The following is a 19,742-nucleotide window of genomic DNA, read 5'->3' as shown; positions in this document are numbered from 1 at the left end:
AGGGATGGGCCAAATCATAACTGCCAGGTTGGGAGGCTGACAAGAACCTGGAGTAAGGGGAACTTAAAGGAGATGGGCTGGAGTGCATGCGTTTGTGATGCTACACTGAGAGGGGGGTGGTTTTGGCAGGGGCCTTGGCGTTTGGGTCTGCTCTAGTACTCTCCTCCTTGAGGTCCTGGGCTGGGGAGACAGCTCGAGCGGGAGTTTCCCGACGGGCAGTCGTTTCTCCAATGGGGAAGCCCTTCTGGCAACGTGGGCACCGGGTTTTAGGTGGCAGCCTTCTCCTCCTGGGGGAGGACCCGCCTCCATCGGGGTTGTAGGCCCCCCCACCGGAGAGACTGCCCTACACTCCCTTCCCGAGGAAGTGTCCGGGTCTCTGCCGCAGTTGAAGCAGTCATCCTGAGACTGTCTCCCGCCGGTGGAGAGTGCCAGCGGCGAGGGAGGCTAGCTTGGTGGGCAGAGGATCCGATGTCCTGGCAAGCCTTAAGCGATGTCCGGCCAGTTTCAGGATTTTTGCCCAGGCCCGTGATTGCCCTGGCGGGCACTCCGTGGAAGCCGTTCTCTTTGGCGAGGGCGCATGAGGAGCTTTCGTTTTGGGCCTCCCTCGCTATCTAAGCACCTGCCTCTTTGAGCTTCCTGGAGCCTGTTCACAAATTCAGCATAGGGCTCTTGGGGTTTTGCCGGATGGGAGGGCGGTAAAAACTCTGGGTTGGCTGGGTCGGGCATTGGGGACTTTGACAAATGCCTTATAGGCGCACTTTCAGAGGCGGCATCGTAAGGGTGGCGGGCCTCAGGCAGTACGAGCAATCTGATCGTTGGGATTGGCAAAAGCATCGAAGTATTAAAGAAGCTGAGCTGGCCAGTAGGCGCCGTACCAGAGGTGGCTGCTCTGTTGAAGCATTGCTGGCGGAACTCACTTTCCCAGACCACAAATTGCAAGCAGGGCTCAGGAGCATGCGAAAGGTGGTTTTCCAGTCATCTGGAACCATTAGGTGGTTCCTTACGATGGCTTCCAGCATGCCCTCTCACGTAGGGGCTAGTGACTCCTACGTCCCCGCATTGCTTTCGCATGGAGACTCGGTAAGGATATTATAGCTCAGGGGGGCTGCAATTCCAGGCAACCCGCCGAATCCATGCCCATCCTCCTCAGTGCATCTGTGAAGTGCGGATGGGGGGCACAATGCAAGAATATCGGCATGCGTCTTCCGTCAGGGTTTCTTTCTTTCTGCAGATCGTGGCATAATAATGGTTTCTGGGCTTGAGAGTTTTGAAAGCCCGGCGCCATTACGCATGCGCTCGACGGAGGTCACGCAGTGGCTTCGGAAAAGGAAGAAGCGCTGGAGCAAGTGGAGGGGCGAGCTGAGCCGCGGGAGAGTTTGGGAAATGGGTGAAGGAGCTGAGGGGGGCAGAAGGAGTGACAGGCGTCCAATTTAGTGGATAGAGAAAATTCCGGGGTTGAAATTGAAGGTGAAAGATCGAAAGGAGGGCAGCCTACAGCAAAGGGGAGCCGTAGGTCTGCAGCGAGCTGATGCATGCGACAAAACATTGTCTCCGACTGCCAGTAGCAGCCGACTATCGCGCCACAGGCTCTGTCGCGAAGAGTGCGCCCGATGTTTTCCCAGTCGCTTAAGATTCAATGTCCCCTCTGGGTACCATGGACACTGAGCTTCAATCTCCTCAACCAATTTGCGCAGCTCCCTTCTCTTTACGGGGACCCTGGCCGCATTTCGTCAACGCTTTCAGTTGCGCTGGCCAACGTGCTTGTCATAAGCCCTGCTTTGCAAAGCTCCCATACTCACCGGTGTTCCGTCCGGACGCAGAGAGTGTCCTATAGGACGCCGTGTCTCTGGATCATGCCCGATCCAGAGGACGAAGGCGAGCAACCAGCGGTGGTCCCTGGATGCGCCGATCCAGCGGACTTCGGTATCATGACCCTTCCCTGCAGGCGACGGTGAGCAGGGTGGAGGTTCGAGGATTCCCGGGTTTCGGCACCAGCTTGTGTAGTCGCAGCCACAGCCGGGGTCGAAGCGATAAGCAACGAGACGAGACGCGGAGATAACATCTGGTGGAGATCGCCAGCAGCGGGAGACCGGAGGAGTCCCGTGTTCCCTAGCGAAGTCTCCCGTCTGCCGGTTCCTGGCACCTTTTATTGTTACTCTATCGGGGGCGTGTAGGAGGGAGGACTGGGGGGAGTTCCGGGAGAGCGGGAGGTCGGGAGATCATCATGTGATGCATGATCTCATCTGGCTACGTGCGGAGAAGAGCGTACGCGTCTGAACCTAATCCTCACCTGGGGGCAAGACCATGTGTCCCTGCGCCCGGTGATTGAGCCAGACAGTTCACGACCCGTGACTCATGGGGGGATGAGGAGTGGGGGTGCGATGCGACCGGCAAGGCCGCAGGTCCGTTGGCGTCCCAACGTTCTACTACGGCACTGCTGGGTCGGCAGTGCACTACTACACATGTGCAATCAAAGTTCCGCTTCAGTTGCTTTGAAAAGATCAACATTTTGTTTTTCTTTTCAAAACAGGTGTGGTTTGGCTTTTCTATTGTGCACAGACGATACCGTTGAGTGACTTGTTCAGGATTCGTTCAGTACTCAATAGGGTAGCCAAACTTTTAAATTTGTATGAGAAATGGGAAAAAAATGGATTGCTGGATTCACCGCAAGTTCTGAGTCTCTTCTGTTTCACCTTATAAAGGAAGACAGAGCTATATGACAACCATCAGAAATGTACACGGTCTGCACATGTCCCCCCCCCCCCAGATCATTATGCAATCAAAGTTCCACTTGAGTTGCTTTGAGAAGATCAACATTTTGATTTTTAAGGCGTGGTTTGGCTTTTCTACTTCACGCATATTGTATCATTGGGCCACTCTCCACTCACCATAAGCCGCGGGGTCACCTCTTTAAAAGACACGAGGATCCTGGATGTTCCCCACGTCACCAGCGCCCACTGCGCAGCTGCCCGGAATTTGCCGCTCTCCCACCTCCTTGCCACGCGGCAAATTAGGTCCTCTGCAAAGAGCAACATTTTCAAAAACCCCGCGGGTGCCGCGGGGTGGTGGGGAACCTCGGCTGTTTACACGCGGCTGATCTCACTGTGACGCGCAGCTTCCGGCCAATCAGTGAAACAACAGGAACGCCGCCATTTCGCTTTAGGGAGGTGTCCCCGTCCAGAAGAGGTGGGCGACATGAAGCTACGTGATGATGTAGACACGAGGCGACACATCCTCTTTTACAATGCACGCTTCAGCGGAGGTAAATTGAGACGTGTGCACAACACGATGTGCCAACATTGCTCCCTTTGCTTGAGCTTTACAGCTTTGCGGGCGAGCCTATCAAAAACAACTTCTCGTGTCAGCCAATCAAAATGGAGGCCCGCCTTCGGCTGACCGCCACTTCCACGTGTCCATGACGCACATGCGTGCCAGCCAATCAGGACACTCGATTGCCATGGAACTCCTCCTCTTGCTCCCCTGCGTTATTTCCTGAATGGCAAATGAGTGGGGAACAAATGTCTCCGTATGTTCAAAAAAAAAAGCATGCTGAGGCTTTTCTCTGTGAGAGTCGCTCTTGGCGTTGCACTTAGAAGAGGTAAGTGGGGAGTGGCCCATTGTTTTCAATAACAATAAAGGCTTAGGCCCATGTTTGTATTGTGAAAGGTGTGTGGTAGGCTCACCAGCAGACAAAGGACATATTCATGGTGTGTGTCTTGTATGCCATCAAGTTGCTATGAAAACAGAAAGCCAGCATGGTGTAGTGGTTAAGGAGTGCGATTACGATCGGAGAATCATATTTGAATCCCCAATCAGCCATGGAGTGGTTGGGGGACTTTGGACTAGTCACCTAAAACCTTCATATTATTCAATATTAAACCTAATTTCTTCTTCTATAAGAGCAAAAAAAGGGGAGGGAGAAAGATGAGGAATAAATTCAAAATATATTTGTTCTAAACTTTTTCAAAAGTAGCCAAATGCCTTTCAAAACATGCAAGTACACTTACAAAACAGTCCTTCTCTCTGGATATCAGGATCTCATTTGAGAGCACAATACAAAGAAGTTTCCACAGCATATATTAGTTGATTGTTCCCAGCTGTAGTCCCAGCTGTAATCACACAAATGCTGAGTAATCAATTGCAGAATTAAGTCCTTGTGGGGATGTTGTTCCCAATTCAAAAATCAGCCTTGCCTCTCTTTGTTTTAATTTTCTTCTTATATCCATTGAACAGTCCCCAGTAGCAACTGTTTCTACTACTGTAAATTTCAGGGATTCAGGTGAGTGGTTGTTTGCCAAAAAGTGGTCCACCGGAGGAGCTCCTTGTACTTTGTTGCATATTCTTGACAGATGTTCTAAAATTCTAACACATATCTCCCTAGATGTTGCTCCTATTTACAACAAGTTGCATTCACACTTAATTATCTACATCTTTCTCCCCTCCCCTTTCCCCCCGCTCTTATAGAAGAAGAAGAAGAAGAAGAAGAAGAAGAAGAAGAAGAAGAAGAAGAAGAAGAAGAAGAAGAAGAAGAAGAAGAAGAAGAAGAAGAAGAAGAAGAAGAAGAAGAGTTTGGATTTATATCCCCCCTTTCTCTCCTGCAGGAGACTCAAAGGGGCTTACAATCTCCTTTCCGTTCCCCCCCTCACAACAAACACCCTGTGAGGTGGGTGGGGCTGAGAGAGCTCAGAAGAACTGTGACTAGCCCAAGGTCACCCAGCTGGCGTGTGTGGGAGTGCACAGGCTAATCTGAATTCCCCAGATAAGCCTCCACAGCTCAGGCGGCAGAGCTGGGAATCAAACCCAGTTCCTCCAGATTAGATACATGAGCTCTTAACCTCCTACGCCACTGCTGCTCCTTCTTATAGAATGGCTCTTCTTCTTATAGAAGAAGAGCCATTCAAGTGAAATCTGAAACTCAGTTTGGAAATTATGTAGGTGAATCTTGTCAACGAAAAGTATTGTATTATTATTCATATGAAAATTTAGGTTTAATATTGAATAATATGAATGTTGTTTTTATGTTTGTTTGTTTGTTTTTTGTAGCTGAAGGAAAAACAGTTGTGCTCCTAGAGGAGTAAGGAAAGAAAATACTTTGTACAACAATTGTAAGTGCATCTGGGAGGGTTCTCTGGGTTTTTGTTAATTATATGAAAAGGAAACGATTAGACAGAGTTTTATATATTGATGCTTGTATTTGTACATTTCAGATTGGCTTGACAAAGGACTGCCGAAAGAAAAACCTAATCAAGAGGTTTTGTAGCCATACTTGACGGTGTATCCACCCACACAACAGCAGAAAGTCCAGCGAGGAGAGAATCAGGAATTGGGGGGCAGCTAGAGGTTCTTTGCCAGGTTCTCATTGCCTTTACAACTTATTTATGATCTGTTTTCCCCCCTTTACACAAAGGTTTCACTCTTAATCCAAGTGCCTTTGTTAAAAACCTGGCAACTGATTCAGTAGTGTGGGGATGATGGTCACTAAGCAAGTATGAAACTATTTCCTTGTCTGATCTCACTGAAAATTTCTTCAAGATGGCCTCGAGAAAAAGCAACCGATAGACTTCCAAATCTTTACAATGAAGGAGCACATGTTCAGTTGTTTCGGGTAGGCCCGCTGCACAGGAACAAGTCCTGTTCTCCTGTGGGATGCCATGATATCTGCCTCTTGTTTGGGCAGTCGGTAGCACATTAAGCCGAGCAAGCATAAAATATCTACGGAGATGTGGATTGATTAAATTACTCATATATTTAGCCATAAAACCCGGCAATGGTGGTGAAATGCCATAAAATGTGGGAGAACAAGTTCTGCAGGCTCCAGCTGTGAGAAGCTGCCCTTCAATGTCAAGAGTACGTTGTTTCAAAACTCCGAAAGCCTGTCTTTCATCCATCAGTAGGAGTTGGTCAAAAGATACACCTATGTTGTTTATTTGATTGGTAATTTTGGTGTGCCAGGTGGAGTGGAAGTGGTCGCTTAACAGAAGATATGTCAGACTGCCCGGGAGGGCTCTAAAATGAAGGCGAAGCCAGTATTTAAACAAAGAAAGCCAAACCCGGGAAAAAATCGTCTACAAAGGATATATACAGTGGTGGGATCCAAAAATTTTAGTAACAGGTTCCCATGGGGGTGGGATTCAAACAGTGGCGTAGCGCCAATGGGACTGGGCGGGGCACGATGGGGGCGTGGACGGGCATTCCGGGGACGGGGCATTAATAATTTATCTGTTACTGTAAAAAAATCTTACTGTAAAAAAAGTTTCTAATTTCCAGCTGGTATCTTTCTGTCCATAATTTAAACTCATTATAGCAAGTCCTATCGTCTACTGCCAACAGAAACAACTACTTCTCCTCTAATTGACTGCCTGTCAAATACTAATACTTTCAAATACTTAATTTTGTTTCTAGAAATCAAAAGAAGGATACTTTCCTTAAACAAGGAATTTTACCATATTTCTAAAACATGTTTTTTAAACAGCCCAACAGGGAGAATTATCCCGTTTACTACCTTCGCTAACCGGCCTCATAGGAAACAACAGGACTTTATGATTTTTGGACCTAATGGAATTTCTAACGGAAAAGCAGACCCAATTAGTAACCCCCTCTCGGCACACACAAATAATTAGTAACCCACTCTCGGGAACTGGTGAGAACCTGCTGGATCCCACCTCTGGATATATACCTATATCCTACATGCAATCCAGCATGTATCCCATGCCAGTCCTGCTTGACCAATAGGGGTCAATTACCTGGTCACTGACTTCTGACCTCACTCGCTAATTAGCATGCAGAGTGTTAACTCTTTCATTACTGAATTGTGGGGCTTGCACTGGCAAAATACCAACAATGTATCATATTCTTCAGCCCAATCTTGGGCCCTTTCTTCATGGGCCAATAAAAGTGAGGGGAAAGTGGGTTACATGAATCTGCCCTTGCCCCAGCTCCTTTGCACCCATGGAAATGAAAGTGCTTGAAGGTGCATTTTTTTCCTTCCCTGACAGCCTTTCATTTCTTTCCTGCCTGCTCGTGAAGCACAGACTCCCCAGGCCCCTGTGTGGCTCCACAGATGGGACCCGGGGAAAGGTTTTTTGAGAACTGTGTTATGTGCGATTCTCTTGTTCGAACGTGCCTTATAGCCACAGCTGTTCAATTGGCTGTGGCTGCGAGCCGCGTTAAAACAAAACAAAAAAAGCACATAATGCAATTCTCGAAAAACCCAGTTTGGAGGGGAACTGCAGAGCAGATCCATGTTAGGATTGGGATCTGTGCAAAGCCCCCCTCCCAAATCTGGGGTTTTTTTTAGCTGTACTATCCCAGTTTAATCGGCCTGCCCTTTGCAGAAAGGGACTCTGTGTGAATGATCTCTAAACAGAAACTAGGCCCTTTCCACAGGGACCTATAAACCCAGGATGATACTGGTTAAAATCACACTTCGGGGTGGGGTGGGGGGCTTTGCATGGCTCCTGCCCCTAAAGTGAGGCTGCCCCACATTTCACCCCCGAAGCTATTCACGATTCTTTCATTTTACTGTGTTTTGCAACTGCTTGCTAGTAAACGGCTGCCCCAGGAAGAGTTTTACTTCGACTGTACTTCCTGGTTTTCAAGGTCCGCCACCTCCTAGCTGTTTATCTACACGGGTTACCTTATACTAAAAAAACAAGACACCACTATATAACAATGTGAATTGAAAAGGGAAAGAGGGATTCCATTTGACTACCCCAAAAGGCAATGCTGGGGATCATTGGACCTGCATGGACATCTGTGTGGGTTGCAGACTATGATGAGAAGGACAATTGCCACAGCAATGCGTGGCCGGGCCCCACTAGTACTGGTTAAAATCACATTTCAGGGAGGGGGGGCTTTGCATGGCTCCTGCCCCTAAAGTGAGGCTGCGCCACATTTCAACCCCAAAATGGGTTATTTGAGAATCAAGCTATTCACGATTCTTTCATTTTACTGTGTTTTGCAACTGCTTTCAAGTGAATGGCTGTCCTGGGAAGAGTTGTACTTTGACTGTATTTCCCGGTTTTTAAAGGTCCCCCTCCTCTTAGCTGTGTAGCTCCTCTGGGTTGCAGGGACATCTCACCTGTAGGCCATGGCTTGCCTCCATCATGCAGCTATAATGGCATGGGAATTGAAATCTTTTTAAAAGCCATACCTCCAGGTGAAGGCACGATGGCAGCTTGCATTGCCTCCTTGGGTTCCGGTTATTGCCTGCATGAAGGAATGTGAATGGGGCAAGAGGGAGAGCAGGTTCCTTGATCCCACCTTCTCCTGTGCTGGGTTGGAAAGGGGCCTTAGTCTTAGCCACCAAGAAGTTGGCCGTGCCAGTCATTGGAGTAAAATAAAAATTCCTGGGATAAAATATCAAACATAAAATGTCCAGATACTGATTTTGCTTGGAAAATGTCTCTCACTGAGGTGCAGGAGTTTGGCCACTGCCTCAGTTTGTTGTGATGCTAGAAGTTTGACCTAACCGAACAATCAAGTGCAATTCATCCAACTTCAATCCCTGAACCAACTCGGCTGAGCCAAAACCATCATTCCAGTTATGACGCATAAATATCAACGCGTAAATATCAACGCATCAATGCGTCAGTGACGTAGGAGGTAAAGAGCTCGTGTATCTAATCTGGAGGAACCGGGTTTGATTCTCTGCTCTGCTGCCTGAGCTGTGGAGGCTTATCTGGGGAATTCAGATTAGCCGGTACGCTCCCACACACGCCAGCTGACCTTGGGCTAGTCACAGCTTCTCGGAGCTCTCTCAGCCCCACCTACCTCACAGGGTGCTTGTTGTGAGGGGGGAAGGGCAAGGAGATTGTAAGCCCCTTTGAGTCTCCTATAGGAGAGAAAGGGGGGATATAAATCCAAACTCTTCTTCTTCTTCTTTACTAGATTTAATGTTCTACCCTCAGTGCTGCTTGAAGAAATTTTAAAATCCCCTACTGATGTTACCTTGTAATTAACTACTTTTTAAAAAGTAATGTACTATTTTTGGGTTTAAAGAAAAACCAGTAGGTACAAAAACAATCCCCTACTTAAATAGATTTTGTCCTTAGTGTTTGTTGTGACGGGGAAAGGGCAAGGATATTGTAAAGCCCCTTTGAGTCTCCTACAGGAGAGAAAGGGGGGATATAAATTAAAAAATATTGCTAAGAAAGCCTAGAGGTCCTTGAAATGTCAACAGATTTGTAATTTATACTAACTTTTCCCTCACTTCTGGTAGCTGTACAGTTAGACAGATGGTAAACCTTGATCCCTTTGCCCGCTTTGCCCTGACTGAACAGAACAAGACAAATTCAAGAGTTCAGTTCCTGGTCAATCTATTTTATTTGTTTCGTTTCTTAAAACCAAGAAGCAACAGATGTTTTGGAAAGGCTGAGTGATCAGATTCAGAGGAAAGGATGTGAAGGGTCACCCCCAAGAGATGTGTCAGGAGAGGATGTTCAGCGGCAGGAATCCTGATAGAGTCAGAAAAAGGGATGCTCAGGAGGAAGGGGCCTTGCAGATCACTTCTTTGATGACAGTCATGGTCCCGGGAAAGTTGTATGTTGTTCCAAGTTTCAGTAATTCACAGCCAGCCTCAGAAGAGCAGCTCTTCACGATGCTAGGAAATTTCTGTTCTCCTGGAGCTGAAAAAGAAATGAGAGTGGGGGTTCCCCTTTTCCCAGTAAATATAATCCAAAAAAAAGTTCATCTGTCTAATTTATATCCTCCTTTTCCATTGTAATGTTTTTCATAAATCCTAACAATAGATCAATGCCTCAATTCCAGAGTCTGCTTGTCGCGGGATCAATTGACCTTGGTGCATTTTTCCAATCGTTTGTCCCCTCTCTGCTCCATAACCATTTTCTCTTTGAGCCTTTTGTTTCTTTCATTTGTTTGTTTCCCCTTTAAGTTCTTGCGTGACATCTACATTGACAACCTGTTCTCTGACTACATTATTAATCCTATGCGAGCGTGGAATTATGGCAGCATATCTTCGTCTGCTGATAAATCCCACCCAGAGGAGAGCCTTGGCTACTGCAAGATGTAATGTGCTGCCATCAGCTCTGCTGGAGGGAAGATTTAAGAATATGGAACGTTCTAAAAGAGTTTGTTCATGTGATAGGACCACGGTTGAAACACTTGACCATTCTTTGTTTCTATGCCCTAAATACAATAAGATACGCACGAAATACATGAATTCCATTTTCATGCAATGTTCTCAGTGGCATGAGTGTTATAAGATACCCAATCTCCTGAACAGCTCTGATGTGCTCTTTTGTGAAACTGTTGCAAATTTTATACTGGAAATTAGTAATTTTAGCAATTTTAACTGTATTTCTTAACCTTGTTTTGTTTTAAAATTTTGTCCCGTTTTATATGCCAATAAAGGCTTGTGTTGTGTTGTGTTGGACATCTACATTGCCACAGTGTTTTATACCTTTTTATGGAATTGCTTCAGTATTTTATCTACGCCTGTATTCTAAATTCTGTTTTGACGTTGTAAGGTTTAAAATGTTTGAATGTTTTAAAAAATTAGGGAAAAAAATGAAAAATGTTGATTTGCAGCAGCTGTCACCGTAGCAAAGGAATCTTCACTGTGTATCCGAAGGTAAAAGCCGCAGCGGCCATTTGTGGTTGGCTTCACATTCTGTGGCAGCCATTTTGTGGCTGTGCCAAATATGCTGAGTCAGAATTCCAAAAGTGCCCAAAGGCTTAAAAAACTTGGGAACCTCTCATCTAACTGGTAGGTTTAAATTGGAGTAGATTATTTTCAGGCATGACTGACCATGGCATCTCTAATGTTAGTAATAAACAGTTCAATTCTATACCCTTCTATGCCTGTGGATTTACATGTCTCATCAGGAAGAAGAGTTTGGATTTATATTCCCCCTTTCTCTCCTATGGGAGACTCAAAGGGGCTTACAATCTCCTTGCCCTTCCCCCCTCACAACAAACACCCTGTGAGGTGGGTGGGGCTGAGAGAGCTCCGAAAAGCTGTGACTAGCCCAAGGTCACCCAGCTGGCGTGTGTGGGAGTGCACAGGCTAATCTGAATTCCCCAGATAAACCTCCACAGCTCAGGCGGCAGAGCTGGGAATCAAACCCAGTTCCTCCAGATCAGAGTGCACCTGCTCTTAACCACTACGCCGCTGCTGCTCCTTCTCCTTCAGGAAGGCTGAATTAGCAAAATTTATGTTCTCTCTCCCCCCCTTCTGGTAATAAGCAAAGACCTTCATATTTTCTTGAACTTTTATCTGCCTTTTTCTGCTGCTTTGAATTTTCATTATGATTTTTTAAAAAATGATTTATGTTGTTGGATGCTGTGCCAAAGATCCTTGTATAGGAATGTGTTACAAAATATTTTAGGAAATGCACCATCAGCATGTGCAAGTTTGGAACCTTTTCATCGGTGTGGATTGGTTTAGGATCCATGCTACTCACCTACTGTGGTTTCAAACAGGAGGGTCTGACAGGTATTCAGGTCAGGTGAGCACAGCTGCTTCTGGCCAGTGCAGCTGTCCCCTTGGCCAAAGCATGTTTCACACTCCAAAGAGTCACCTGGGAAGAGAACAGAAAGAATCTTACAAAGCTTATGGTATGAAGAGACGTCTTAATTTCCAATCCTCTTTCTCACAATACTAGAACCAGGGGGCATTCATTGAAAATGCTGGCCGGGGGCGGGGGGGGGGGATTAGGACTAATAAAAGGAAACACTTCTTCACACAACATGCGATTGGTGTTTGGAATATGCTGCCACAGGAGGTGGTGATGGCCACGAACCTGGATAGCTTTAAAAAGGGCTTGGACAGATTTATGGAGGAGAAGTTGATCTATGCCATGGCTACCAATCTTGATCCTCCTTGATTTCAGATTGCAAATGCCTTAGCAGACCAGGTGCTCAGGAGCAGCAGCAGCAGCAGAAGGCCATTGCTTTCACATCCTGCATGTGAGCTCCCAAAGACACCTGGTGGGCCACTGCGAGTAGCAGAGTGCTGGACTAGATGGACTCTGGTCTGATCCAGCAGGCTAGTTCTTATGTTCTTATGTTCTTAACACACAGTGTTGCCAGGTTTAGTTCACCAGCCCTTGAAATATGCCATAAGATCGTCTAGGGCTGATTCTGCATGGGGAAAATATAACTGGTGTAGGACACTAAATAACCTGATTTTTTTGTGGGGACTTTGTACAGGTCCTGCCCCCAAAATGAGTCTGCCCCGTTTTATTTCCCCCAACCCAGGTTCTTTGAAAATAGCTAAACAAGCAATCCTTTTGAAAAATCCCAGGTTGGATCCACTCCCAAATGAATAGCCAGGTAGGAAACCCTTTTCCCCCCTACCTTGCATCTCATCCTCCATGGTCAATGAGACACTGCCCAGCCTAGCCCTTGCAGCGTGTCTTGGGAATGGTATCTATGTGATTGAGATGTGTTCCTAAATTAATGTACCTGCTTCAAACAATAAATCAATGCTGCTAAAAATATATATGTAACGAGCCTGCTACGTGTAACCACTGCCATCTGGGGCATTCTTTCCTTGATCTTTACTTTATGGCTTCACACACTTGGTAGATAACTAGGCTTCCCTTGACAAACTGGTCCCAGAAGAAAAAGAGTTACATCCATTATCTTGTGAGGCAGGAAGCCAGGTGGCTCTCTCTTACTATCTGCCACCAACCTTGGGGCACCTCAGCTCCAGGGAGTGTTTTTCACAACTTCTCGGAAAGCAGGAAGGGGGACTTGCAATGGGGAATAAAGAGGATGGAGAATGCCAGGTTTGTCAAGCTTTGGTGCTTCGATGCCTCATCAATAAACACTACTGAGCAATACCTCAGAGTCCATTTATTGGCTTAAGGTTCCAAGACCTAACACAGGGAGGCCCTTTTTCCTTTTTTAAAAATATTGCGGGTTAAGAACATAAGAAATAGCCTGCTGGATCAGACCGGAGTCCATCTAGTCCAGCATTCTGCTACTTGCAATGGCCCACCAGGTGCCTTTGGGAGCTCACATGCAGGATGTGAAAGCCTTCTGCTGCTGCTAGAACCAGAGGGCATTCATTGAAAATGCTGGGGGGAAGAATTAGGACTAATAAAAGGAAACACTTCTTCACGCAACGTGTGATTGGTGTTTGGAATATGCTGCCACAGGAGGTGGTTATGGCCACTAACCTGGATAGCTTTAAAAGGGGCTTGGACAGACTTCAATCATATCCCCCCTCAGACGTCTCCTCTCCAAACTAAAGAGTCCCAAACGCTGCAGCCTCTCCTCATAAGGAAGGTGCTCCAATCCTTCAATCATCCTCGTTGCCCTTCTCTGCACTTTTTCTATCTCTTCGATGTCCTTTTTGAGATGTGGTGACCAGAACTGAACACAGTACTCCAAGTGCGGTCGCACCACTGCTTTATATAAGGGCATGACAATCCTTGCAGTTTTATTATCAACTCCTTTCCTAATTATCCCCAGCACAGAGTTTGCCTTTTTCACAGCTGCCATGCATTGAGTGGACATTCCCATGGAACTATCAACTAAGACGCCCAAATCCCTTTCCTGGTCTGTGACTGATAGCACTGACCCCTGTAGCGTGTATGTGAAGTTTGGATTTTTTGCCCCTATGTGCATCACTTTACATTTTGCTACATTGAACTGCATTTGCCATTTCTTAGGGTTGCATCTGCATAGCTATGTAGGTGCAGTCAGTCATATCATGGGACACTGGCATGGCTGTGGGGGTTCATTTGTGCATGTCTGTGTAGCGACAAACGTGTGGCATGTAATTAAAAGAGAGAGAGAGAGAAGTATCTCTGTGTGAAGGTGCAACAGCAACCCAAATTGTTTCCATGAGCTAAAATTGCTGCCTGTAGGGAACACATATAAACAGGAAAACAGGAAAGTGTTGTGCAGGAGCTGAGAAGGAAACTGATCAGAGAGCTTAACAGTCGGGCGGGAAGAAGCCTCTTTTCCCCTCTGATGCCTGTAGTGTCTGCAAAAAACATTAGAGACAGCTTTTTGTAAGGCTCATTCCGCACATGCAGAATAATGCACTTTCAAACTGCTTTCAGTGCTCTTTGAAGCTGTGCGGAATAGCAAAATCCACTTGCAAACAGTTGTGAAAGTGGTTTGGAAATGCATTATTTTGCGTGTGCGGAAGGGGCCTAAGACATCCTCAGATCTGTGTTGAGGGGCAGAGTTCAGGCAGAGCCACAAAAAGATGCAGTTGCAGTGGGGACTTTGTAGAGTTCTGTCTGGGAGCTGTAAAGTAGCTGTGCATCGTTCTTGTTGTTAACCTGTTGAAACCATGGCAGTCGTTTTACTGTCTGTCACAACACCAGCCACATAGCCAAACTCTCCACACCAGGCCGACACGTTCAACACCTGGAATCTCTGGGATGGGGAGTGCCCTGAAGGAGAAAGCTTCCAGTAATGGCATCACCCCCCCCCCCCAACCAGTGATGGGATTCAAATAATTTAACAACCGGTTCTGGTGGTGGTATTCAAATAATGTAACAACTGGTTGTTTACAAGCAGCATTTTTACAACCGGTTCTGCCGAAGTGGCGCGAACCGGCTGAATCCCACCACCGCTCTCAACCCTTTGGGACTGATCAAGGCATAAGTTAAACAACTCTCTACCGCTTTGAGGAGCTCTGTTGGTCGGGCATGTGAATCCAACAACACTAGGGGATGCCAGCTCAGCTCTGGGTAGGCCTTCTTAACCTCAGGGGGGGAAATCATCAGAGGGCTAACAGGTGCTGCTTACCTGTTGCAAGAAGCACAGAGACGAGGAGGAGTCCCAAGAAAGTCTTCATAGTGGTGCCAGCTGTTGCAAAACACTTTCCAGTGGAGAGAACTCTCTTTCCTAGAGTGGTTGTCCAATGGTTGAAATGGATGCAAACATGGAAGAAAGGAATAAGGTCTTTTATTTGATGCATTTACAAATGTTCTGCTCCTTGGACCATTCGTTCTCCTAGTTCCATGGTGGCGAACCTTTGGCACACCAGATGTTATGGACTACAATTCCCATCAGCCCCTGCCAGCATGGCCAATTGGCCATGCTGGCAGGGGCTGAGAACAATTGTAGTCCATAACATCTAGAGTGCCATAAGTTCACCACCACTGCCCTAGACTGAAAATGAACCACAAAGAGAAAGAAGCACATTCTTCAATCCAATCCGTCCAGAAACCTTAATAGGTAGGCATAAACCAGAAAGTGCCATACATTCCAAGTACAAAAAGCAGGATCATTGTTATATGTCATGTAGAACATGGATTAAAAATGCTTAGCAACTGCTTCAGAAATATCTACATTAGGGCTGTTCAATAAGCTTAGACATTTTTAGTTTGTCTAGAGAAGAAACATAGAATTCTAGAGGTAGTAAAGCTCCCAGATCGAGTTCTAATATCGTTATACCTCGAACAGTAAAGCGGGATATGAGGGATGGAGTCCATGGCGTTGGGACAGTACAGGCAACAGCGCTCACTTTGTGGGATATTAAGGGAAGCGACCTTGAAGATAGACAGAGGGGAATGAGTTGCACCTTGCTCTTGTCATGACCCATCTGCACTTATAATTAACAAGCTGTTCTAAATATACAGCAGGGCTAGATTTCGTGGGTGTGATCCCAAAGTATAGAGGGGAACAAGAGCTTTGTGCAGCACTCAGGAGAGATTGGTATTCCTGGTCGTACAGTCTGATCTTTAGATGATGGTAAATTTCCGTGGCGGTAAGCATATGAAGAGACTCCCATGAGAAACCCAAGGAGAAGATTTTTTTTTCAATATGGAGCCACCACTTCAAAAGCATTCTTATTAATGGAATGAATCACCATTTTGGATGTGCCTCCATCCCAAAGCACATCTGGCATCAGAACCCTCTTTGCATCCAACCCTGAAATTGGCTGTTGGCCAGTCTTACATACTGTCACTCATCAGTTAATAGACAACCTTTCAGGCCTACTGCGGGTCTACATTCCTTGGTTATGTACCAATAGACCGAGAACTTTGGTTCAATCCTAGTTGGTTAGAAGAGGTAGTATTAGAACTATCCTAAGGAAGTGTGGTCTTAGTGATTCTGAGGACCTGGGCTAAACTTGAGGATAGGACCCCATAACTTTAGAAATGGAAGGGAGGAGACATTATGGACTAGAACCAGGGGGCATTCATTGAAAATGCTGGGGGGAAGAATTAGGACTAATAAAAGGGCTAATAAAAGGAAACACTTCTTCACGCAACGTGTGATTGGTGTTTGGAATATGCTGCCACAGGAGGTGGTGATGGCCACTAACCTGGATAGCTTTAAAAAGGGCTTGGACAGATTTATGGAGGAGAAGTCGATCTATGGCTACCAATCTTGATCCTACTTGATCTCAGATTGCAAATGCCTTAGCAGACCAGGTGCTCAGGAGCAGCAGCAGCAGAAGGCCATTGCTTTCACATCCTACATGTGAGCTCCCAAAGGCACCTGGTGGGCCATTGCGAGTAGCAGAATGCTGGACTAGATGGACTGATCCAGCAGGCTATTTCTTATGTTCTTATGTTCTTATTAGACAAATCCCTGTCCCCTACAAGATCAAGGAAGGGAGTCAGACTTTTTTTTAGTATCAAATAGAAGCAAAAAAGAAAAGAAAAGAAGATAGGCTGCTTTTCAGGCAGCAAAGAGGTGCTCGATTGTGTCCTAACACTCAGGTTTGTTCAAGCCCAGGGCTAGCTGGTAATAGTTGGATGGGATCGTGGGGTTTTGATGGACTGCAAACTGAATATGGGCCAATGTGATGCAGCAGCAAAGGTGGGAAATACCATCTTAGGTTGTATGGACTATTATGTATGTTTTTGGCTTTCATGCACGTTTGGTCTCCTTCACTTTCAGTATACATTCCCTTTAGGTTAGATTCTTGGTTTTGCACATGTTTTTCCCCCTTTGGAACTCACCGTGCTCTCTGGCCAGACTCAAGGGTTGTTAAAGTACAGTTAGTACATTTGATCATGTCTGGTGGTTGGGTACAAAGATATATACATTTTGGATAGAGATTGCAGAAGAAATTAAGAAGATACTTAACCTTGACGTAGCTTTAAAACCAGAATTATTTCTGCTGAATATGATGGAGGATATGTATAGGAATTTTGAAAATGTCAGACCTTGGTCAGTTCTTGCTATGTTTTGCCATGCCTCCAGGATGGTATGTGGCATCTGTGTCTCTGCATTGTTTCCCAAAACAAACTAACCAGAGACTCATGGAGCACCTTCCTTATGAGGAGAGGCTGCAGCGTTTGGGACTCTTTAGTTTGGAGAGGAGACGTCTGAGGGGGGATATGATTGAAGTCTATAAAATTATGCATGGGGTAGAAAATGTTGACAGAGAGAAATTTTTCTCTCTTTCTCACAATACTAGAACCAGGGGGCATCCATTGAAAATGCTGGGGGGAAGAATTAGGACTAATAAAAGGAAACACTTCTTCACGCAATGTGTGATTGGTGTTTGGAAGATGCTGCCACAGGAGGTGGTGATGGTCACTAACCTGGATAGCTTTAAAAGGGGCTTGGATAGATTTATGGAGGAGAAGTCGATTTATGGCTACCAATCTTGATCCTCTTTGATCTGAGATTGCAAATGCCAACAGTCCAGGTGCTTGGGAGCAACAGCCGCAGAAGGCCATTGCTTTCACCTCCTGCATGTGAGCTCCCAAAGGCACCTGGTGGGCCACTGGGAGTAGCAGAGAGCTGGACTAGATGGACTCTGGTCTGATCCAGCTGGCTTGTTCTTATGTTCTTATATGCTTACAGTGGCCAGACTGGTAATTGCTCAGAAATCAAACAATCAACAAAAGAAGAATGGATGGAGAAATTGATAGAATTAGCTGAAATGGAGAAATTGATAGAATTAGCTGAAATGGAGAAATTAACAGAATGAGAGGACAAGACGCAGACAGGTATCTTAACACCTGGGAAGCATTCATCGCCTACCTGGGGAGATGTCCCAGAGATTTGTTAACTGTAGGCTTTCTACATTAGACAGTATTGTGTAGACTCAACTATAGTAGAAACTGGATATTATTATAAGTATATTAGTATGATGATAGTGAGTACATAGAAAAGAGGTTAATCCAGGTTTTGTGAAGAAGTAGGAAGTCTTTGTATTTAGGGGAGAACATTTGTGAAAGTGAAAACCTAAAGCCCCAGTTCTGGAGACTCCAGCTCACAGTCAGAGGTTGAGTGATGCTGGACTGCCAACTGGGCACTGCGGCGCTGCTCTTGCACCTCTCTCTGGGCCCACGTCCCAGCATTCCAAGGGCTCTGGTGACCCCGGTGGTGAATCCAGTGGCTGTTGTGCTTCTACCTCAGCTACAGCTCCCAGGCTATGAGTCAAAGGGTGTGGGGCCCTGACTTTGGCCTGACACTCCCCCTTTGCACCTAATGCAGTCTCTGCCTTGTCTGTTCAGCCTCCCTATGGCATCCAAGGGCTGGGCACAGCTTCCCCTGTCTCTTCCTCTCCCAAGGAGTTGTTGGCAGAAAGGCCTGCTACGCTCCCCTTGGTATCTTTGGCTCATTCCGCACATGCAGAATAATGCACTTTCAAACTGCTTTCAATGCTCTTTGAAGCTGTGCGGAATGGCAAAATCCACTTGCAAACAGTTGTGAAAGTGGTTTGAAAATGCATTGTTTTGCGTGTGCGGAAGGGGCCTTTGTGTCAAAGGTGACAGCTGGCTACAGAGAGGGCAAGCCCATTGGGGTCTGCACACTGTTCGAATGGACAGACAGTCTCAGTACTAGCACACACCCAACAGGATTTCAGAGTCGGCAAAAGTGCCAAAAAGCTCGATAGAACTCTCTGTCTCCTTTCTTTGCTCTGAAAACTGTCCCTTTGGAGAATTTGGGGGTGCAGCCCGAAGAGGAGGGAGTTTGGGGAGGAGGGAGACGTCGATGGCATGGCATGCCACAGAATCCACCTTCCAAATCTGGAATTTCCTCTAATGGGACTGATCTCTGTTGCCTGGAAATCAGTTGCTGTCCCAGATGTGCCGCCACCATCCGGTATTGACTGCCCTAATTAATGGTAGCATTTCCTTAGGAGTCAGAAGGCCCTTTCCGCACACGCAAAATAATGCGTTTTCAAACTACTTTCACAACTGTTTGCCAGTGGATTTTGCTATTCCGCACAGCTTCAAAGAGCACTGAAAGCAGTTTGAAAGTGCATTATTCTGCATGTGCGGAACGAGCCAGAGTCCCGGCAGATGCATTTTTAAAAAAGAAATGGTTGTAAGGAAGAATCAGGAAAGCCCACACAGCATTCAGTGACTTGTTCAGCACTCGTTCAGTACTTAACAGGGTAGCCAAACTTTTAAATTTGTAAGAGAAGTGCAAAAAAATTGGATTGCTTGACTCACCACAAGTTCTTACGGACGTGAAGATGCTCCAAGTGAGAAACAGATGGCTGCCTTCAACTAACTTTGAATGCTGGGTTTGTTTGGTCTCTTCTGCTCCACCTTATAAAGGAAGACAGAGCTAAGACACCCATCAGAAATGTACGCAGTCGGTACATTTCCCCCCAGAGCATTATGCAATCAAAGTTCCACTTGAGTTGCTTTGAGAAGGTCAACATTGTTATTTTTATTTTAAAAAGGCGCTGTTTGGCTTTTCGACTTTACACATATTCTATCATTGTTTCCACTAACAATAAAGGCTTAGGCCCATGTTTGCATTGTGAAAGCAGTGTGGTAGGCTCACCAGCAGACAAAGGACATATTCATGGTGTGTGTCTTGTATGCCATCAA

At 46.1% G+C, this 19,742-nt stretch overlaps 1 protein-coding gene across 1 annotated transcript; it reads right to left on the bottom strand.

Moving 5' to 3' along the window:
- Nucleotides 1-9,300: 9,300 nt before the first annotated feature.
- On the bottom strand, nucleotides 9,301-19,469 carry LOC125435053 (phospholipase A2 inhibitor PIP-like). The gene is made up of 4 exons (XM_048501066.1): nucleotides 19,356-19,469; nucleotides 14,734-14,832; nucleotides 11,424-11,540; nucleotides 9,301-9,626 (listed from the first exon to the last, which is right to left on the bottom strand). The coding sequence occupies exons 2-4, from the start codon at nucleotides 14,780-14,782 to the stop codon at nucleotides 9,481-9,483; spliced, it is 312 nt and encodes a 103-aa protein (XP_048357023.1). The 5' UTR covers nucleotides 14,783-14,832; nucleotides 19,356-19,469; the 3' UTR covers nucleotides 9,301-9,480.
- Between the last annotated feature and the right edge of the window lie 273 nt (nucleotides 19,470-19,742).

Source organism: Sphaerodactylus townsendi, linkage group LG06, assembly GCF_021028975.2.
Source record: "Sphaerodactylus townsendi isolate TG3544 linkage group LG06, MPM_Stown_v2.3, whole genome shotgun sequence".
Taxonomy (NCBI): domain Eukaryota; kingdom Metazoa; phylum Chordata; class Lepidosauria; order Squamata; family Sphaerodactylidae; genus Sphaerodactylus; species Sphaerodactylus townsendi.
The sequence above is the reverse complement of the archived record's forward strand: the minus strand, read 5'-3'. Positions and strand labels throughout refer to the sequence as shown.

Bases quoted from the DNA above. Each gene is read 5' to 3' on its own strand.
- LOC125435053 (XM_048501066.1), bottom strand. From the start codon at position 14,782: ATGAAGACTTTCTTGGGACTCCTCCTCGTCTCTGTGCTTCTTGCAACA. The intron at 11,541-14,733 runs GTAAGCAGCACC...TTCTCTTCCCAG, and splicing joins CTCTGTGCTTCTTGCAACAG to GTGACTCTTTGGAGTGTGAA. The intron at 9,627-11,423 runs GTGAGTAGCATG...TTTCTTTTTCAG, and splicing joins CCTGTTTGAAACCACAGTAG to CTCCAGGAGAACAGAAATTT.